Source organism: Berghia stephanieae, chromosome 3 (assembly GCF_034508935.2).
Source record: "Berghia stephanieae isolate SIO BIC M18660-M18661 chromosome 3, UCSD_Bste_1.3, whole genome shotgun sequence".
NCBI classification, from domain to species: Eukaryota; Metazoa; Mollusca; class Gastropoda; order Nudibranchia; family Aeolidiidae; genus Berghia; species Berghia stephanieae.
This window is the reverse complement of record NC_088362.1, coordinates 17,264,134-17,283,014: the sequence shown is the minus strand read 5'-3', so window position 1 is coordinate 17,283,014 and position 18,881 is coordinate 17,264,134. Positions and strand designations below refer to the sequence as shown.

At 35.9% G+C, this 18,881-nt stretch overlaps 1 protein-coding gene across 7 annotated transcripts; it reads right to left on the bottom strand.

Moving 5' to 3' along the window:
• Nucleotides 1-12,320: 12,320 nt before the first annotated feature.
• On the bottom strand, nt 12,321-17,487 carry LOC144967251 (ribitol 5-phosphate transferase FKRP-like). Of its 7 annotated transcripts, none has more exons than XM_078904235.1 (2): nt 17,444-17,487; nt 12,321-14,724 (listed from the first exon to the last, which is right to left on the bottom strand). In XM_078904235.1, exon 2 carries the CDS (start codon nt 14,408-14,410, stop codon nt 13,568-13,570), a length of 843 nt encoding a protein of 280 aa, XP_078760361.1. In that variant the 5' UTR covers nt 14,411-14,724; nt 17,444-17,487; the 3' UTR covers nt 12,321-13,567. The 7 variants fall into 7 exon arrangements, with proteins under 7 accessions (XP_078760361.1, XP_078760354.1, XP_078760356.1 ...); XM_078904228.1 differs by lacking the exon at nt 17,444-17,487 and adding an exon at nt 16,622-17,228; XM_078904230.1 differs by lacking the exon at nt 17,444-17,487 and adding an exon at nt 16,662-17,228.
• Between the last annotated feature and the right edge of the window lie 1,394 nt (nt 17,488-18,881).

Here is an 18,881-nt window from a genome sequence, read left to right as displayed (position 1 = left end):
GATAGATAGATAAAGAAAAGAAAGAAAAAGAAAATTAATGCCTTTTCCAATGACCCATCAATCCAAATGAAGATGAAGCTTCTGAGACATTATTGTTTATATTGATTTTTAAATTAGCTGGCTGGGAATTCCGATAGCTCAGTTGGTAGAGCACTTGCTTCACACATAAAGGGATCATGATTGATCCCGGGTGCAGTCGTTTTGTTTTTTGTTTTTTTCTGACCCCCCTGACCGCCCAGTAGTGATTGAAAAGTACTGGTCGGCAGGGAGGCACTTACTGTGTCTTATATCTGTTTCCCAATCCAACATGCTTTCTGTCTCAATCTTGGAATGAGATTACTTGGTTTTGTTCTGGCCCTGGCCGGATACCATAGCCGAAAGGGAAACTGTCAAATGTATAGTTAGTTTTGGGGAATGATTTTTAAAATTTTTGCCTTGTAAATCATGTCTCTGTTATGCACTGTATTATATATTATATACATTATATTATATATGATTTGTAAACACTTGAGTGTATTCTTCTTAGCGGGGACCTGTGCTTGTGTCTGGGTGAGACTTTTAGGTGATCTCAAACTAAGTACTTTGATAGTATGCTTTTGGAATCTACATCTGTTTCTTATTTGAACCAATTCCACTTTGTCTTACCTTTTCTTGGGTATTTTAATTGTAATTCTAGAACTTATCACTATCCCATTTTCTTCCTTTATACGGGTGCTGATATGAGCTTAATGTGTTGCCAGTGCCGTAAAACCCTTAAAAACAAATAGGCAAAAAGAAACATTAGTTTAACAAACTTTTATTTGTACAAATTAGAATTAAGCAATTCAGACATTTTATTTGCAGGGTAATGATATTTGTGTTCATATTTTTACACACCAGTACACAATTTGTAAACAATTTATTGTTTAAATTTCAAGTCTTTGCATTATGCAACTGTCCTGTATATGTTACATAAAGTTGGTTTCACGTCAGGTTTTCCATCTTTACTGCCAAATGATTTTGTCACATTTCAATAGAGGCTTATTTTAAAAATTGATTAAATCAAAGGGTTTTTCATTATTGGCTGAGCACGATTTAAATATGAAATTAAAATCGTTTGTTTGTTTTTTGCCCCCACCCCGGGGGTTGTTTTTATTTATTTGGAGGAGAATGAAATATGTGTTTGGAATTCATTTCAGTCATACTTTGAGTATTTTGTTAATGTCAATATAAAAAGTAGTAGACATTCACTTTTACGAAATTTTGTTTTCAAGTTTATAACATGATCATTATTAAAAACTGCCACCAATCAACTTTTACTCTTATTGTCAGGTGATTAGGTAAACGTAGAGCTTTATACTTTATACAGTTTTTTAAAAATATTCATAGAACACTATATTCCTTTCACCTTGATGACCCCTTCCATTTACTTTTTCATTCCATGAAATTCGGAAGTCGAGAGTTTTCAGTGTAAAATTACGTTATACATCACAATAATTTCATTCTTTATGTTATCAGTTCTATTTTATAATCAACCATATACATCATTAAATTGGTGCAAAAGACTCAGTTCCCAGTTTACAATCGAGAATACGGGCAATTTTAGTTGTTTTTTTTTTAAGTCTAAAGCAGTTATTTTATCACCTTTTATTGACTTGCTTAAGCTCCGGCTCCCCCAAAATTATGGTCAATTGATTATTCTCACGGTGACATCTGATTACATGTTATATCTTCCAAAAATTCGAACAGAGAACGAATTTTACACTTTATGTTGGCTATGAAATTATTGATGATATTTTTATTTCAACCTGTAATGAGTGCCTTCACCGATAACATGTCAAACTATATCTTTTTAGTAAATTATAACAACATCAGGTAAGCTAGTGAAATGAGTTTACACTGTGTACAAGTTGTGAGAAGTAATAACAACATTTTCATAAACTGTTACAGTATTATTATTTTGTATTTCATACACGCTTTAAAAAAATTCAACTGGCAGTTCACTTTACCGCCTGCAACTTCCGGTAATTTTCCCCCCTTACAATGACACAGCTTGTATAAAAACATCTTGTCATAGTGAAGAAGTAAAGATGTCTCTTTATAGTCTATAATTTCTTTTCTATACATTAAGAAGCAAATTCGTTTTGATTGAAAGTTAATATTTATTTTCTACTGCAAATGACACTCTGGCATATCTAAATGACTCAGATACCCAATCACAATTGGGTGGACAGGAGCATAAGAAAAAAAAATGGCCGCACCCGAGGCCTTGGAAATTGTATTTGAATTAGGAAACAGATTCCGTGGTAAGAAAGAAAAAACCCCAACTATTTTCACAATATTTTTCACTATACTAATACTGTGATGAAGATTTGATTCTGAAGAGGAAAAAAATGCATTTGCTAAATTTAGCTGAGATTGGATTAATGAGTGGGTCCAGATTTGATTGAGATAAGTGTCATCTCTGTTGTGCAAACCTGTGCTGTTCATACACCCACCCACACACACACACCCTCAGAGAGAGAGAGAGAGAGAGAGAGAGAGAGAGAGAGAGAGAGAGAGAGAGAGAGAGAGAGAGAGAGAGAGATGACTTCTGTCACTTTCTTACACTTTTTGATTGAATATTGCCAAACATTCTCAATTTCCATAACAAATTATACATGGATCACACGCGTCAAAAACTATATAATCTTATCACAATAATTTATGTGATTTTGTTGATGCAGGAGTGCTGACATTATGAAATTGTATTTTTATTTTTATTTTACCGTCCTTGTGATATAAAACATTTTCATTCCATTCATGTGCATTTTAAATTCATTCCATAATTGTTCATGAGTCATTCTATATATTACTTTTAACATTTTTTTTCGTTTAAAATGGTTTACTAAATAAACAATTATATACTCCATCATTTTTAAACGTTTTTATAAGAATATACCCGAGACGTCTATCTATCAGTGGATTGTTTTGTCCTAGTCTCCTTCTTCTCTTTTTCTTTGTTGGGGGGAGGGGGGGGGGGGGGTCCCAATAACTCAGCTGGTAGAGCACTCGCTACATACGCAAAGGGACCATGATCGATCCCGAGTCGAGATTTTTTCTGCAGTGATTGGGTAGCTGGATCTGTTATTCCTGGTGAATGTACTTTGCGATAGACTAGCATACTATCCAAATGTTAGCAAGCAATTGCTATTGTCCGTATTGTCCATTTCATGCCATAGAAACCGGAATAAACTCTGACCCGGAAGGACTTTTCTTTTTTGAGGAGGTTTGCGGCGCTTGCAACACGTTTAGGTCATTTCATTGAATGTAAGAATTGCATGTTGGGAAGGATAAAATAGGTTTAGGTGTGATGAAAAAAGTGCAAGGCAAAAAAATAAGACAGGGAAATTAAGTCCAAAATAGAAATGAAGTTAATCCAGGACACGTCTATCCATATATATCGCCTGAGATTATAAATTAAAATTATAATAGCGGGTGGTTGGATGGGAGCATCACCCTTGAATCGTATACCTATGATGTTCGCATGGGTGTACGATCCGATAGTGATGTCGTTTCTTCTTCTCTTTACTAGCCTATCCTGCTTCTTTGGTTTGTGATTGTATTTTTGACAAGGGATATTTTTTTTTCTGTAAATCTTCTGCCTGTTTGTTCTTGGTTATTTATAATTTAGCTTATGATATCTTTAGGTTATGATTTTGATTTACATTTGGACTATTTTTGTTAGTGTTAGATTGCTTGTTTTTTTGTTTCAGCGGTCTCTCATATAACCTCAATTGTGTTGGAAGAGACCTAAAGCAACAAACAAACAAACAAACAAAAATTAATAATAATAATAAAGTCCAACCCAGACAAGTACATGATCCAACCAAGAGAAATACGGTTGAACTAATGCGCTTCAACAATCATGACGTCACTTCCCTCATAATGACGCATAGTAACTTAGTAACTGGCCCTTAACTATCGGAACAATGGCGGACGCCCTTATGAAATATTTCTCTAACGAGCATAAAAGTGTATCCAGAGGAAAAAGCATTATAAATATGAACATGTTTTGACTTTTATACATTCTGATCACATGACAAATGAAAAGGTCTAGCCAGCATGAAGAATAAAAAGTCCCAATTTTCTTTGTTTAGAACCACGCTGCTCGCCGTTGCTGGGCGACGTGACATCAGACTATTGAATCCAATTGTGCTCACAGCCACCTGCCATGGTGGCCAACTCCCATAGTGGGCAGGGAGGTACATAATTTGTCTTCTGTCCCCTTATGTCTGTTTTCCAACATGTTTTCAATCTTTGTCTTGGAATTACTTGAGATTACTTGGTTTTGTCCTGGCCCTGGCCGGAGTCCTGGCTGGGAGGGAAACAGTCAAATGCTTAGTTATTGTTTTGAGAGATGAAATTTTTTCCTTGTAAATCATCTCTCCGTTATGTATTTGTTATTTTTGTATTATGTATAATGTAAGCATTTGAGTGTATTCCTCTTTGTTGGGTTTGTGCCTGTGTCCGGATGAGACTTATAGGTGATCTCAGACTAAGTACATTGGTGGTATGCTCTTGGAATCTACATCTGATCTCTATTTGTTCCCAGTTCCCCTTTGTCTTACTTTCTCTTGGGTGCTTTAATTGTAATTCTAGAACTTTTTACTATCCCATTTCTTCCTTTTTACTGGCACTGATATAACCTAAATGTGTTGCAAGTGCCATAAAACCCTTAAAAACAAAAACAAACAATGGTAGCCAACCTTTGTGGCTGACTATAATTATAATATATCTCTATTTTTTTACTGCATAAAGGCGGTCTATCAGAAACAGCCGCACAGACCCATCTCCCTAGTCCGTGCCACCGCCTGCTGACACCAAATATTTTCTCAGTTCACTTTTGATTAGGATGAGAAATTCGTTGACAACCATCATTTCAGACTGAGTAACGATTTCCTGATCGACTACACATTCGTGTACTTTGGATGACTTTCCAGTGAAAGGCTCTCTCCATTTTCCGCCGAAGTCGCTTTACTTCGCGGCTATGTGGTCTAGTGGTATGACACTCGCTTTCGGATCAGAAGCTACTGGGTTTGAGCCTCGCGCTCGGCGCATAGTTGAGTCCTTGGAAAAAGCTCTTTACTCACATTCTCTCACCGTACTCAGGTGTAAAATGAGTACCTGGTCGTTAACAGCGTTGTCTTTGTCCGGAAATTGTAATATCGCCTAACAGGCGTCATGTCCCGTCCTACATGTTAATGCTGCTGTTGACCAGGGCCCCCTTGTAAAGCGCTTTGAGCACATGTAGTGGATATTGCGCTATATAAATCTCAATAAAGCTCAATACTTCAATGTCATGACGTGGATTATCCTTCACTGGGAAAGAAATGATTGAATTTTTGAATGAGATGATTTCGACTATTAAATCTTCTGTTTCTGCAAATATCACAAAACTCAAGTCACTTTCCATCACTCTTATGTCGTTATTCCTTTCTGGCTGAGTCACAGACTATATTATAATCTCATGGCTGGTATTTTAACGAAATAAATTCATGTCTTCTTTTCCAACTACACTAAAATGGAGGTCTAAACCAGGGTATTATCCTCTTTCGTGTTCTCTATTGTAACTCGATAAAAAATATTGCTGCTTGAAGCTCGAAGGAAAAAATAACTATACATATTAAAATGTAAGATTCAATTTATTAGAGAAGACATATACTGGGGATGTTTCGGGTTTCCCCTTTATGAACAAAACAGGATGAATGAAGCACTACAGACGAATGAGATAATATGATTGTGGTAGTGGCGTTGTTAAGGTGAATAAACAAAAACATTGATGGGGCAGGAAATAGTATGCTCCTTTGTAAGGAAGCAGGAATTAAAATAGAACAATAGATATTTACAAAAGGTGCGCAATTAAGTTTAAAAATAAGGGGCATCTATCGTTTTCTTTTTGTGTGTGTGTGTGTGTGTGTGTGTGTGTGTGATTTGCTTGCATTGACTGAGAACCGAGAGGAGAGAGAGAGAGAGAGAGAGAGAGAGAGAGAGAGAGAGCTGAAGTAATAAGGAGCTAGAGGAAGAGAGAGAGAGAGAGAGAGGGGGGGGGGGAAGAAAGAGTGTGTGTGTATCTCTGTTTTGAAGAGCTTAAGAGAGGGGAATTGTGAGAGATAGAGAGATTATTCTTCTTCTTCAAGTACCAAGTCTGTGCCAGACGTCGGTGATCATGGTACGCCATTCATCTCTCTGATCAGATAACCTCAGGTTGTTTTTGAGAATTAGACTCACTTTATTAAAACTATCTTTAGAAACAGAAATATATATATATATATTGTAAAGATGTCTGTGTGCATTATGAAGTAAATATGTTATGAGATCATGTTATTATATGATACACACAGTTCTATTAAGGTTTATTAAATCCTATTTGTTCAAGCAATATACATTTATTAAGCCTAGTCAGTGACCATGTGGGTTATAAAAATTGTGGAACTTTAGCCCTTGCAGTATCTTTTCATAAGACACTTTACAAATAATACTCCTCTCAACTTATGTGTGAATGTGTTCCTTGCTATAGGCATTGACATATATTGTAAAAGTGATAGCTCAAAAAAGATGCCTAGCAGATGGTTTGTGCTGTATAAAATGGAAGTTATGTTCCATGCGGCTTGCCCAGGTAATGATTAACGAAGTGCATTGAAAATGGTAAATTCCAGGAAAGTGCTCTATATAAAATATAAATATTGTTATTCATATCAGATCCTTTGTTTCTTCGTTTAATATCAACCTTATTTTATTGGGGGGGGGGGGGGAGGGGGGGGGGGGGAGGAGGGAGAGGGAGGGGAGGGGGGGGAGGATTAATCAACTTACTCTTAATATTAAAAAAAAATAATTCAGAACTGCTGAACTCTACATGTCGAAATATCCCAGTACTCTGCAAGAGGACGAAGAAAAGATTAAGTCATCAACTTTGATGGAGAATCGTGAAAAAATTTCCACATATCTAGTCCATGGCTAAAAAATGATTTTGCAGTCTGTCATTGACGCATGTGGATGAAAAATAAAGACAACTCTTTTGTGAATTGACTCAATGACTTTTCTTTTCTTTTTTTATTATTATTTTTTACAGTTCTAAAAATCACACTTTTTTCTGTGTGAAGAGTCTAAGGAAAAACTAGTTAAGCTAAATTTTCAAAAACTTGAGAAAAATAGAGCGAGGGCTAGTCAAGGTTATTTTTGATCAGATTTTCTAGAGCCAGAGAATCACTGACATGGTAATGTGTGAGATGGTAATTTTGTTTTCATAAGAGAAACTACTTGAATGACACCACCTGTTTTGGATAGACAGCGTAGAACAGAGTCTAAATATGATAATAGAAAAAAAAAAAATAATTGATTTCCATAACTATGATAGTGTAGTGTTTTGATTTTGTTTTTAAGGTTTTTACAGCGCTTGGGACACAATGGTGTAGTTTCATATATTATATATATATATATATATATATATATATATATATATATATATTTCTCTCTCTCTTTCTCTCTCTCTCTCTCCTTCTCTCTCTCTCTCTCTCTCTCTCTCTCTCTCTCTCTCTCTCTCTCTCTTTTGTGCAGAATGTACCTAATTCTAATTTGACAAGGATTGTCTTTCTCAGCCATTGAGTAATTATTGAGACTGCAATACCTTGGGGGTCAAAAGATAGATTGTGCCTGAATTGCAAGTGGCAATGCTTTAATGTGTATTGCTTTTTTATGCCATTTCAGGATGTCTGTACAGATGGCTGATTTCTTGCTCTTTTAATCTGGTTTCTTCTGGCCGTTAACAAAGCTATGCATGGTGCAGTTACATATAGTGATAGTGAACAGATAAATGTTTTTTTAATAGAGAGGGGTGCGTCACTCCTGCTAGATTAGCGAAAGAGTAGCGTAAGCGAGGACGAGAGACCATGCGCACAACCAACATGACGTTCTCTCTCTAATAACTTTTCCGCCGGTGACGTCACAGACTATGGGTGGCGTCCAATCAAGGGACGCTACTCTTCCGCTAAACTCATTACCTATTGCGTTACTGCCCATTTATGCCTTTTGGCATGTAGGGCAGTGACGAAGGACCTCTACCTAGAGAGAAAAAGATGATTTACAAGGAAGAAAATATATCCTAAAACAAGTAATATGCATAATTTGATTGTCTCCCTCTCTAAGCATAATGGCCAGGGTCGGGACAAAACCAAGTGATCTCATTCCAGGACAAGGACAGATAGGACCTGTCAAAGGAAAACAGACACGGGGTGATAGGAGACACAATAAGAGTGCCCTCTTCACCCATAATGGGATTGTTTGTGTTTATAGGATACACGGCGCTTTTGATATTATTTGGTCATTTCAGCGCCAGTAAAATGGAAAATGAAACAGAGGAAAAGTTTTAGATCCAAAGTTAAATGCACAAAGGAAAAGGAAGACAACGGGGCTGGTTCATATAGAGAACAATGTTCCATGAGCGATCTACATTGGGCTGATTTTGATATTACCAAGATGTCCATTCCAAGCACAAGCAAAGAATTCCACTATGAAGGATATATCCAAATGTTTACAAAGTACAATGCATTAAAAAAAATAATCATAAAAGAGCATAACAATCATGATTTACCGGGGAAAACCTTCATTTCTCAAATAAAGGTACTATACATTTGACTGTCTTCCTTCCATCTAAGAATCCGCGCCAGGAGCAGGGGAAAAAAAATCAGCAATCAAATCCAGAAGAAAGACAGAGAACAGCATGGACATGGAAAACAGATATAGGGTATAGTAGACACAGGAAGTGAGCTCCGCCCACTATGAAGGCCACACCCACAACCATTGAGATCTAATACACCCAACCCATCTAGACCAAAATAATCCTGCTAATCATGAATATGTTTTGTACCAGGTATATACAATAAAACAATCAATAGTGGCCAGACCTGTATGAAACAAAAGAAATTCGCAATTTAATCATAAGTGACGTGATAAAATAGGAATAAAATGTCATTTGAACTCTAAAACTAAAATAAGTGTAACGAGAAAAAACAAATATATATAGGGATATATATATATATATATATATATATATATATATATATATATATATATAATATATATATATATATATATATGTATATATAGGGATATATATATATGTCTGCGTGTGCTTGTGTGTATGTGTATATATATATATATATGTGTGTGTGTGTGTGTGTGTGTGTGTGTGTGCTATTCGCCTTAATCTATCACTGGTCAATAATGGATAAATGGGTGAATGGAAAACAAAAAATCAACACTATAAATCTTGTAATGGTAAAATAATAGATATAAATGGCACTTGTAACAATTTTAGATCATATCGACCCTTTGGAAGAACAAAATAAAAAAGCTGAACATGGTTGGATAAATGAGACCCTATTTTTAGCCTCACCAACCATCCATCCATGTTAAATACTGAAGCATTCTCAGGTCGAAAAAAGAAAGAAGAGGAAAATGGCAGCTCCAAATCATTTTGCTTTCTTTGTTATTGAAAATAGGATAAAATTTCAGAGATTTCAATCAACACTATAAATCATGTAATGTAGAAATCTCCGATGTAAAATGGCACTCGTAACAATTTTATATCATATCGACACATTGGAGAAACAACAACAACAAAGAGCTGGACATGGATGGATAAATGAGACCCTATTTTCGCCCTACCAATCATCCATCATATTTAAATACTGAAGCATTCTCAGATCAAACAAAAAAAAAGAAGAGGAGGAGGAAAATGGTAGCACCAAATCAGTTTGCAAATAATCAGTTGTCTGTTATGATAATACATAACATTATTCAAAACATTAAACATTGCAGCTAAAATCAATTTTACAGGCAAGATTTTTTAAAAGCATTATAATTACAATACAGTTGAACTGAAGGTAAGTCAGTGTCCACATGGCAATAAAAAGACGTTTTATTATTCAACAAAGATGAGCTATTTCTCTTATATAAAATAAATTGACTCAAGTAAATATTAAGTTCTCAGACACCCATTGATCTGATCTTCCCTACGCGCTAAATACTATATTATAATCCGTATCAATTCTGATCCTTTCAATAGCGTCCCAAACGATTTGCTCCAATGCTTTTCTCTTGTTACTATCCATATATATAATTCAGAAAAGTGAGTGGAGCAGGCACTTATGTTGGTAACAACAAGATATGAAGTGAATAGAAAAGTGCCAGAAGACAATAGAGAATAAAAATTTTTCGCGGCGGTGGTGGGGTTTGAACCTGCGACCTTATTGGTACGACAACTCCGCCTGGCAGGTGAGAGCGTGGCTCTACCGTGTGAGCTATCCACGAACACAAAAATATTCGTTTCAAACTCAAAGTCATTACTAGATCCCTCTCTCACCACTTCTTGAGACCGCCGATTCGTTCGTTCACCACCATCGCGAATAATTTTGACCAGCAGTTAAGCTTAATAGCCAATATTCTCAACACAAACATATAACATAGAAACGATTGAGACATTGAGTATGCTCCGGTGTATGGGGTGAATTTTTAATTCAGAAAAGTGAGTGGAGCAGGCACTTATGTTGGTAACAACAAGATATGAAGTGAATAGAAAAGTGCCAGAAGACAATAGAGAATAAAAATTTGTCGCGGCGGTGGTGGGGTTTGAACCTGCGACCTTATTGGTACGACAACTCCGCCTGGCAGGTGAGAGCGTGGCTCTACCGTGTGAGCTATCCACGAACACAAAAATATTCGTTTCAAACTCAAAGTCATTACTAGATCCCTCTCTCACCCACTTCTTGAGACCGCCGATTCGTTCGTACACCACCATCGCGAATAATTTTGACCAGCAGTTAAGCTTAATAGCCAATATTCTCAACACAAACATATAACATAGAAACGATTGAGACATTGAGTATGCTCCGGTGTATGGGGTGAATTTTTAATTCAGAAAAGTGAGTGGAGCAGGCACTTATGTTGGTAACAACAAGATATGAAGTGAATAGAAAAGTGCCAGAAGACAATAGAGAATAAAAAATTTTCGCGGCGGTGGTGGGGTTTGAACCTGCGACCTTATTGGTACGACAACTCCGCCTGGCAGGTGAGAGCGTGGCTCTACCGTGTGAGCTATCCACGAACACAAAAATATTCGTTTCAAACTCAAAGTCATTACTAGATCCCTCTCTCACCCACTTCTTGAGACCGCCGATTCGTTCGTACACCACCATCGCGAATAATTTTGACCAGCAGTTAAGCTTAATAGCCAATATTCTCAACACAAACATATAACATAGAAACGATTGAGACATTGAGTATGCTCCGGTGTATGGGGTGAATTTTTAATTCAGAAAAGTGAGTGGAGCAGGCACTTATGTTGGTAACAACAAGATATGAAGTGAATAGAAAAGTGCCAGAAGACAATAGAGAATAAAAATTTTTCGCGGCGGTGGTGGGGTTTGAACCTGCGACCTTATTGGTACGACAACTCCGCCTGGCAGGTGAGAGCGTGGCTCTACCGTGTGAGCTATCCACGAACACAAAAATATTCGTTTCAAACTCAAAGTCATTACTAGATCCCTCTCTCACCCACTTCTTGAGACCGCCGATTCGTTCGTACACCACCATCGCGAATAATTTTGACCAGCAGTTAAGCTTAATAGCCAATATTCTCAACACAAACATATAACATAGAAACGATTGAGAAATTGAGTATGCTCCGGTGTATGGGGTGAATTTTTAATTCAGAAAAGTGAGTGGAGCAGGCACTTATGTTGGTAACAACAAGATATGAAGTGAATAGAAAAGTGACTTTGAGTTTGAAACGAATATTTTTGTGTTCGTGGATAGCTCACACGGTAGAGCCACGCTCTCACCTGCCAGGCGGAGTTGTCGTACCAATAAGGTCGCAGGTTCAAACCCCACCACCGCCGCGAAAATTTTTTATTCTCTATTGTCTTCTGGCACTTTTCTATTCACTTCATATCTTGTTGTTATCCATATATATATATATATATATATTATATATATATATATATATATATATATAGAGAGAGAGAGAGAGAGAGAGAGATAGATAGTATGCAGATGACGTCACTCAGGCCTTTGTTATTGTTTTTGCCATCCGCGTTTGTGAGTTGTTCTCACTAAACTGTATTAACCAGACTATAAAAGTTCATGGTTACACAGAGTTTGTGTGTTGGTCCGTTATACTTCCGGATGGCAATGTTGTGAACTCCTTGGCCAAGCGCATTCTATCTATCTATCTATCTATATATATATATATATATATATATATATATATATATATATATATATATATAATCAAATGTAGCAATAAGAAAAGAAAACTGCAATCATAGGCACCTTACTCGTAGATATATTTTTTCGTAGGCTACACAAAATAAGAGTGTTAAAAACAAAATTAAAATTGAACGTAAAATAAACATGATATCTAATACAAAAGAGAACATAAGAATAACATTTTAAAAAAAAAATTAGGACTATGCCAAGCATGTCAACTCTATTAGGGTTTGTTTGTTTTGTTTTTAAGGTTTTTACGGCGCTTGCAACACAATTTAGGTAGCAAGGACTATCCCGAACAAATCTTTGGGCCTCTTTTTCGCTTACGAAGTGCCCGAATTCGCGTCAAAATATGGGACGAAGGCGTTTCGTATATGCTATTTTAAAAAATTAATTACGACGCTGTTTATCGATGAATATGACTGAAAGTTGGCACACAGTAAGAAAAAAGGTCATTTTAGATTATGTCAAGCGACAAAACTCGTGCAATTACCAGAAGACCGTTAAAAATAGATTTTTACTCTTTGGAGTAAAATATTTCTAAAACTACAGGGCGTGGAGGTTTTGTCGCTGACAAGGTAATACATGAACATTTCTTCTTTTTGGTTGTAAAATTTCATATGAATATGACGAGTACTTTTCCCGTATTTTACAAAACACCATCCTAATTTGCTCTTCAAGTTTCAATCTTTAAATTCACTTATTACGCAAGATACAACCAAAGGTCGAAAAAAATGCCGAAAAAGCGTCCCATATTTTCGCGTTTTTTTTCCTCTTTGCGGGTCATCCAAATAAATTACACCTTTGAAACTGCATAACTTCTTTATTTATGGATGGATTTTCAAAATTCAAAAACATTTTTACTCAGTGGAGATAGGGCTTTGATTTTAGACAAAAATTTTACTCAAAAAGAGAAAAAAACATTTTTCATAGTCATTGCTAAATTAGGTAATATCAGCGCCAGTAAGGAAGAAAATTGGATAGTAAAAACATTCTAGATGTACAATTAAAAGGACTTGATGGAGAGTAAGACAAAGGGGAATTGGTTCAAATAGGGAACAGATGTAGATTCCAAGAGCAAACTATCAGTGTACTTAGTTTAGATCACCTCAAAGTCTCACCTAGACACCAGCACAAGATCCCACTAAGAGGAACACACTCAAATGTTTACAAATCATATGTTAAAAATACAAAAATAACTTGTATTCCTAAAATTTCACATTAAGAATCGGATAATAGTCAGCCATTGAGGAACATTTTACAATCGTTCTCTTATAGTGTTTCATTGTCTTATAATTAGTACTGGGAGGGTAGCAATATTTAAATCAAATTCAAGTCTTGCACACTTTTCATAATGTCTAGGAACAGGGACTAATACACCTTCAAACTTAGCCATTGTAAGAGGGAGGACATCATTTTTTTCATAAAGAACACTTTCCAATACATAGTAATTCATAGCATAAACATAACGCTCATTCTCGGTGAAGAAAAAGATATCAATGAATGGAAAAGATTTCCCTTTTAAAAAAAACTTCCAATGCATGTGCCACATGGTCTGGAGTTGAAATCCTTCCAAACAAGATAAGCGCTCCCGGACTTCCTTCCACTTTGTTCCATTAACAGCCATATCAATATCCGTGTCCCAGGGAATAGCACCCCCATGGCGCACAACACCCAATAGGGACCCACTGGTAAAAAAAAAATTAACACCGATCTTTTTCAAAGTGTCAGCCAAAACTAAATAAAGGTGAATACTTTCTACACGGTCTTGCCATGTGACAGTTGGCAAGAAGTTGGCATACACCTCATCCTGAAAGAAAGGATTATCCGCATTTGCATTATGATACTTTATAATGGACCTCTGGTCAACATCTTTTAGCTGTATATCAGGTTTGATTACTTTAGGACAATTTGTCAGGTCTGTAATATTAGGCGGATATTTAATATTCCTCATCCTTAAAACATCTGCTGTGTCCACAAAGCGCCATACATTTGGCAACACTGGCTTCAGTAGTAAATTGCGAACTGGTTTGACATAGTAGAGATTGAATGCAATGAACGGCAGAGCGCCTGCTAAAGCAATGCAGAAGAGCTTCACTCTGGTATAAAAGAATCTGAATCCCATTGCGATAAACTAATATTTATTATTGTCACAGGCATAGGTGATATTTAGAGAGGATATAGCTCTCCGGTTGATGAAATATGGAAGTACAATTCATCCACGATGTAAGATGTTTGGTGCAGTTGTATTCACTTTTCTATTCTGTTAAAGTTCTTGCCACTGGTTCTGGTTTTGTTCCCTTGATCTAATAACGTGACTGTAGCGTTATGAAATTGTAGTACTTCAAAAAAGCATTTAAAGTCATATTTTCAAATGTCAAATAGATGAAATGGGTTTAAAAAGGACTTCTCTTGGTTTTCCTGATGGCTCATCAAGTTCTGTTGATAACAAAAGAAAATAACTGAATAGATTTTTAAAACATTTCAACTGAAAGGTAAAAAAAAATATATCACAATGAGAATGATGACTTATGATTATAATATTGGTTGTGAAGCTGCTATGTCAATAGCCATTATTAAATGGAATTACAGGGGTCTCCTTTCATAATCACACAGACACTTGAATAGCTAATGTGCAAGATGTTCAGTTTCTAGTTGATGTGCGGCATCTATTGTCAGTTCACAAGTACACAGGAATCGAGAGTGGTTAAATCCCCTAATGGTCGAGTAAAATGGAGATAAATTGGTGCAACAAAGGAAAGTTATGTAAACTCATCAAAGAATTATTATTATTATTATTATTATTATTATTATTATTATTATTATTATTATTATTATTATTATTATTATTATTATTATTATTATTATTATTATTATTCATCCATCGTGGCTTGTGCTCTTGAGCACGTTACCGGTCAGCTGTCTCCACGAATCACGATCTTCTGCGGTGCGCATGAAATATGTGTTGCTTTTAAAATCACACTTGGCCATTCTTAGGTTATTTAAATAAGTCATTCTTTGTCTTCCTCTAGCTCCCTTTCCTTCGATCATCCCAGATGTTACCAACTTTTCTATTCCGTCTCTTCTCCACACATGTCCCAGAAACCGTAACTGCCTCTTTCTGATGGTATCGATCAATATTCTTCCTTTTCTCACCTTCTCCAACACATCTCAAATGCCTCTAACCTTCTCGTACATTCAGCGTCCACGTTTCACAACCGTATAAAATGGTACTTATAACATATGTTTCTACTACTTTCATTCTGGTCTTTAACTTCAGGTTGTTGTTTGACACAACTGGTCGCATTTTATGGAACACGTTTTTTGCTATTGCTATTCTTTGTTTTATATCCTCTATGTCACGTGCGTCATGGGTAATGATAGTGCCTAAATATTTAAATTTCTTTACTTGTTTGATGGTCTCTCCTTTGCTTGACAAGTGGAAGATCGTGTTGTTGTCATTCTTTGAGACCACCATGCATTCGGTTTTCTTAACATTTAGTTTCAGGCCCATCTCTTCACTTTGGCACACCAGTATATCTAAAATTTTCTGCACGTGTTCTGGAGAGTACGCCATCAGAGTACCATCGTCTGCATATCTTATGCTATTTATATTCTGCCCTCCAACGACGACGCCTTTCATATCTTCAATTTCTTTGAATATTATTTCACTATATTATATGTTAAAAGGTCCGGTGATAAGACGCAACATTGTCTTACTCCCTTCTCAATGTTAAAGAACTCCGATGTTTCATTATCAAATTTGACACACGCTGTTTGATTCCAGTATAAGTTTTTCACAAGTCGAAGGTCTTTACTGTCTACGCCGATCTTTTCTAAGATTTTGAATAGCGTTTCATGCTGTACTGAATCAAAAGCTTTGGAATAATCAATGAAGCATAGAGAGTTTTGAAGTTACAAACTTAAAAGGCTGAAGAAGAAGAAGAAGAAGAAGAAGAAGAAGAAGAAGAAGAAGAAGAAGAAGAAGAAGAAGAAGAAGAAGAAGAAGAAGCAGAAGAAGAAGAAGAAGAAGAAGAAGAAGAAGAAGAAGAAGAAGAAGAAGAAGAAGAAGAAGAGAAGAAGAAGAAGAAGAAGAAGAAGAAGAAGAAGAAGGAGAGAAGGAGAGAGAAGAGAAGGAGAAGGAGAAGAGAAGAAGAAGAAGAAGAAGAAGAAGAAGAAGAAGAAGAAGAAGAAGAAGAAGAAGAAGAAGAAGAAGAAGAAGAAGAAGAAGAAGAAGAAGAAGAAGAAGAAGAAGAAGAAGAAGAAGAAGAAGAAGAAGAAGAAGAAGAAGAAGAAGAAGAAGAAGATCGTTTAAGCGGCTAAAATAATCAAGTACTTATTAAGACCGTAGTCCATTATTGCTATTAAAAGATTACAGCCAGCCCATCCGAACGCAAGCGGGCACTAAAAACTCCAAACCTCATGGTTGATACACAATAATCCACTGTAATAAACCCAAGAAATAAACACAGTAAAGATTCCTACAATAGATAGTATGCAGATGACGTCACTCAGGCCTTTGTTATTGTTTTTGCCATCCGCGTTTGTGAGTTGTTCTCACTAAACTGTATTAACCAGACTATAAAAGTTCATGGTTAAACAGAGTTTGTGTGTTGGTCCGTTATACTTCCGGATGGCAATGTTGTGAACTCCTTGGCCAAGCGCATTCTATCTATAGCTGGGTACTATTACAAGTCTCGTCACCACTACGATAGAGACCAAATACATTTGGTGGTCAAACAGACTGAAAAATTCCACGTGATTAGTAATTTTAAGTTCTTCACTCATATGAATTCACAATTTGATCAAATGTGTTGTAGAATCGTCTTTCTCGAAAATGGCACTCAACCAGAACGATCTAGATACAATCAATCCTCGACCTATCATTCTGTAATGTTGACAAGTCCTATAGATAGTATGCGCTTGGCTAAGAAGCTCATAACATTGCCACCCGGAAGTATAACGGACCAACACACAAAACTGTGTGTATCCATGAACGTTTATAGTCAGGTTAATACAGTTCAGTGAGCATTACTCATAAACGCGGACGGCAAAAAACAATAACAAAGACTTGAGTGACGTCATCTTCGAACTATCTATAAATGTTTTCCAAGAGCTCCACTCGGTTCATCGGACCACAATATGTTATTATTATTACCTATATATCGCCCTGTCATCAAACGTTGTAAGCCAGTAGTGAAGTGTGTTCAGGTCGCTGCTTCGAGTGTACTGATTGGAATGTTTTTATTGACGCGTGTGAGGGTGTGAATGAACTTAATGATTGTGTGTCCGAGTATATGAAGTTTTGTGAGCCATAAGTGTGTGAAAGAAAAGAAGTTAAATGTTATCCAAATAACAAACCATGGATAACAAAAGAACTGAAATCCCTATTAAATGAGAAAAAAACATATATTTATAAATGGTACTAAAGATGAACTAAAGACGAAACAAAGAGAAATCAAAGAGGAAATTATTAAATGTAAGGAACGTTACAAAACAAAAGTAGAGAGAAGTGTCCAATCAGGCGACATTAAAACAACATGGAAAGGCATGAAAACAATTATCAATTACAATGAAAGCAAATCTAAAGTACCCGACAATATCGATTTAAATGATCTGAACAAATTTTAAGCCCGTTTTGATTCTATCAATAATCAATACGAAATTGAACAGACTAAAAAGTTACTGATAGAGCGTATGAATGATGAATGCGAGAATGAATTCAGTGAATGTGAGACAAAATATATGTTTTCTAGACTGAATGAAAGGAAGACGGCTGGACCGGATGGTATAAAAGGAAGAATTTTGAAAACCTGTGCGGAACAATTATACTATATTTATACTTATATTTTTAATATGTCTTCTTCATGCTCTTCCATCCTTATTTGGAAAACTTCAGAAATAATTCCTGTACCCAAAAAAAAGACAGTAAAATCAATGAATGACCTGTCGCTCTCACATCAATTGTCATGAAATGTTTTGAAAAACTTATTTTGTTACGAATTAATAACCATGTTAGACCTCTTTTGGACCCTTATCAATTTGCCTACCAAAGTAAACACAGTGTAGAAGATGCCATCCTAGTTTTTACAAATAATATCTACAAACATTTAGACACGCCTAAAAGCTACTGCAGAATTCTTTTTGTTGATTTTTCATCCGCATTTAATACAATTCAGTCCCACCTCCTTGCTCATAAATTTTCTACTTTTAAAATTAATCCTTATATCATCTCCTGGGTGCTAGACTTCCTTACAAATAGAACACAATATATACAAGTAAAAGGAAATGTCTCCAATAACATAACTATAAATACTGGTGCTCCGCAGGCTGTGTAATCTCTCCCATGCTCTTTATACTTTATACAAACGACTGTAAAAGCGCAGATTTAAACATACCCCTTTTAAAATTTGCTGACGATACAACTCTACCAAGGACTAATTACTAATAATAACGAAATGAATTATAAGAAATAAATAAATAAATTTGTTTCCTGGTGCGACAATAACCACCTTGAATTGAATGTTAGTAGGACCAAAGAATTAATTATAGACTTTAGAAAAGATAAGAATACAAAAGACCTTATTACTATTAAA